Raw genomic sequence first — 3,667 nt, 5'->3', positions numbered from 1 at the left:
TGGCTGTCCTGGAACTCACTCTGTAGACCAGGCTGGCCTCGAACTCAGAAATCTGCCTGCCTCTGCCTCCCAGGTGCTGGGATTAAAGGTGTGTGCCACTACGCCCGGCTGGGTCTGTGCTTTTGGTGGTGCCCTGCATAGGTGGGAAGGCCCAGGGAAGTCAGTCATGTTGCTTGACCCTGCTGGCTTCCCTTTGCTGATATCCAGAAGGATTCAGCCTGGAGCTGTGGCTAGGTGCCTCCTGGGACCTCAGTTCCATATCTATGTCCCAGGATGGCATGTTCTCACAAGGCTGGAGCAGAGCCTCAGCCACCCCACGTAACACTTGAGAGGCGGGGGCATCTTCTTGCATCTGTATGGGATCCCTATGGGTGTCTGAACCAGGATCACAAGATCAGCCCGGCAGTTCCTGCAGTGACCAAGGTCCCCTTTCCACCTCTTACTAGTTATATTCGATGCTACTACTGGGCTGTGAAAACCCTCATCACCATCGGAGGACTGCCCGACCCCCAGACGCTCTTTGAGATTGTCTTCCAGCTGCTGAACTATTTTACCGGGGTCTTTGCTTTCTCTGTGATGATTGGACAGGTAGGTGACTGCAGCCACATCACACATCCATCACCTGTAGTTCCCCCACCCCCACTGCCCGAGGCCTTCCTGTTTGAATGGTAGTCCCTTTGGGGAGCACAGGAAGCCAGGTTTTCTCAAAGGCTGTGAACCTGGGCTGTTCCCTGTAAGCAAACCCTTTGGGGTCTCTGATGTGATGTGTGACTTGTGTTCTAGTCTGGGCCTGAGGCAATAGCTGAGAGTTCTCAAAGCAAACTTGGAAGGGGCCCATTCTGAGAAGCAGTATTCAGGGGGGCCCAGAGTTCCACCCTGGAGGAGAGCAGCTGTACACAGAATCAGCTTATCACAGTGAGACATCCAACCCCAACATGGTGCCAGGAACCTGAGATGGCCAGAGAGGTCTGCAGCCTTGCACCGGCTTCTAGTGGCTTTGCTTTATGTTTGGCCATCTGTGTTTCTGTCTCTGGCTTACCCACAAGCATAGGTCCCTGACTTCTGTACTGCTACATATCCAACCAGTGTCCTGCCCGGCTTAGGCCAGCCACTTCTCTGACCTCCCCTCGCTGCTGTCTTGCTCCAGATGAGAGATGTGGTGGGGGCCGCCACAGCGGGGCAGACCTACTACCGCAGCTGCATGGACAGCACAGTGAAGTACATGAACTTCTACAAGATCCCCAGGTCTGTGCAGAACCGTGTCAAGACCTGGTATGAGTACACCTGGCATTCGCAAGGCATGCTGGGTAAGACTGGTCAAGCCCCTAACCCTCTACATCCCCCAGCCAGCCTTCACCTGATTCCCAGATTGACCGGTTCTTCCCTTGTCCTGTGTGTTCTGAGGATTCTCTGGTGGTTGTACCCTGAGCCATTGATATTAGAGAAACCTCTCAAGGCCAGTGAAGACTCTGGAAAACCTAAGGGGCGTGTCCTCTGAACAGCCACTCTCCTCTTGCTCCATCTACCTTGAGACGCGGCTCCATCCAAGGTGTAGGCACTTCCAACCAAGTAAACAGCCGGGTGTGGCAGCCCAGGCCTTGGATCCCAGCACTTAGGAGGGCTGCTTTAAGTTTTACTCAAGGCTGAACCACACAGCTAGACCATGTCTCCAAATGAATAAAGTGGTGGGTGGGCCAGTGAGATGGCTCAGTCAGTGGAGGGGCTTGCTGCTAAGCCTGATTAATGACTCAAGCTCAATTCCTAGGATCTAAATGGTAGGAGAGAACTGACCCCTGTAAATTGTCCTCTGACCTCTCCACGTGTACCATGGTGCAATGTGTTTGTACACACATGTTTTTGTTTTGTTTTTGTTTTTAAAATCAAAGTAGGGGTTGACAGTGCTACAAGTAGAGATTATTGACACAGAAGCTGGGTAGGGACACCAAGGTCAGGATTCCTGGAGGATGCGGCTTTAGTCCTTAGTTTTGAAGGTTGAGTAGGAGTTTGTTTTGTTTTTTTGTTTTGTTTTGGTTTGGTTTTTTTGTTTTGGTTTGTTTTGTTTTATTTGGTTTTTCGAGACAGGGTTTCTCTGTATAGTCCTGGCTGTCCTGGAACTCACTCTGTAGACCAGGCTGGCCTCGAACTCAGAAATCTGCCTGCCTCTGCCTCCCANGTCCTGGAACTCACTCTGTAGACCAGGCTGGCCTCGAACTCAGAAATCTGCCTGCCTCTGCCTCCCAAGTGCTGGGATTAAAGGTGTGGGCCACCACGCCCCCCGGTGTTTGGAAAGGAGGGATGGTGTTCCTGACAAGGGAACTCACAGATTCTAGAGTAGCCCCCTCTGGTGGGAGAAGCTGAGCTGGCTAAGCCAGTGCAGGACCTCACATGGTTGTGTGCGGGTGTGTGAGGGGCCCAGGTCTGAACTCTGACCCCTGCTGGCTCTCCTTTCCAGATGAGTCAGAGCTGATGGTACAACTTCCGGACAAGATGAGACTGGACCTGGCCATTGATGTGAACTACAGCATTGTTAGCAAAGTGGCCCTCTTTCAGGTACCCCCACAGGTGCCCTCCCCCTGGAGGGGGGTGTCTGGAACAAAGCCACCACCACCACCCCGCCTTCCTCTGACAGACTCCTCCCCCTCCATCTGGGCAGGGCTGTGACCGGCAGATGATCTTCGACATGCTCAAGCGGCTTCGTTCCGTCGTCTACCTACCCAATGACTATGTGTGCAAGAAGGTGAGCTGTGTGGGCCATGTGCCCGCAGGGTTAGGAGGAGGTCTGCTCACCCTGCACAGCAGCCATGATGCAGAGGAGCCCTGGGTGCCACTGCCAAGAGCTTCCAAATCTCCCATCACACAGAGGAGCCTGCCTTGCAGAAAAGGGGTGGTGGGGCTCTAAGCCACAAACCTGCTACCAGGGTCTCATTCTTGCCATCAGGAAAGTGGGTGAAGGGATAGGCCAAATTAAGAGCTGCGACTGGAGACCCGTGGGTGGTTTATAGCCCTGAAGTGTTTTGTGAATTTCTTTAAGTGGAATTAATCCCTGACATTTAAAAGTTGGAAGATTTCACATCAAAATCCAAACATCTGGATGAAGCTGAACATTAACTAGCTCTGGGTCCCACTTTCTGTAACAGCACGAGTCAGCATGGGAGGAGTAGGGGTTATCACTAAAGGGACAGGTAGTGCCCTCCCTGTTGGACACCACAGGTCCCACCTCTCTGTTCCACCCCGCACCAGGTTCCCTTCATTGCTTTGAGCCACACAGGAAACATGAATGTTAGAATCCAACTCTTGACAGTGTTGAAAGCCCTTTGTGCTCCTTGTTAAAGGTTCCAAGGTGGCTGCAAGGTCACCAGGGGCAGGGGGTAGGCAAATTTTAAGTCTTTTGTCCAGAGGTATTAATAAGTCTGGGTGAGTGTATGGGGCGAAAACGTTGTAAGACTTGGAAGCCTCTAACCCCTGTTAGGTGGATTCAGCCTTTTTAAAAATTAGTACTATTTGTTATTTTTGAGACAGGATCTCTTTATATAGCCAGGGCTATCTTGGAACTCACTATGTAGACCAGGCTAGCCTTGAACTCACAGAAACCTGCCTGCCTTTATCTCCTGAGTGCTGAGATTAAAGGTGTGCCACCATGCCTGGCTTTAAAAAAAAAAAAAAAATA

The 3,667-nt window shown here is 51.8% G+C and overlaps 1 protein-coding gene across 1 annotated transcript in view; it reads left to right on the top strand.

Moving 5' to 3' along the window:
• Window positions 1-3,667, top strand: part of Cngb1 (cyclic nucleotide gated channel beta 1) — a 64,744-nt gene that overhangs the window by 53,089 nt on the left and 7,988 nt on the right. Inside the window, exons 25-28 of the mRNA XM_021169699.2 lie at window positions 447-588; window positions 1,148-1,307; window positions 2,453-2,550; window positions 2,654-2,737. Coding sequence (XP_021025358.1) covers window positions 447-588; window positions 1,148-1,307; window positions 2,453-2,550; window positions 2,654-2,737 — 484 coding nt within the window. The remainder of the gene's footprint in view (window positions 1-446; window positions 589-1,147; window positions 1,308-2,452; window positions 2,551-2,653; window positions 2,738-3,667) is intronic.

Source organism: Mus caroli, chromosome 8, assembly GCF_900094665.2.
Source record: "Mus caroli chromosome 8, CAROLI_EIJ_v1.1, whole genome shotgun sequence".
Lineage (NCBI taxonomy): Eukaryota > Metazoa > Chordata > Mammalia > Rodentia > Muridae > Mus > Mus caroli.
Note: the sequence above shows the minus strand (reverse complement) of the source record. Positions and strands in the feature narration are given on the sequence as shown.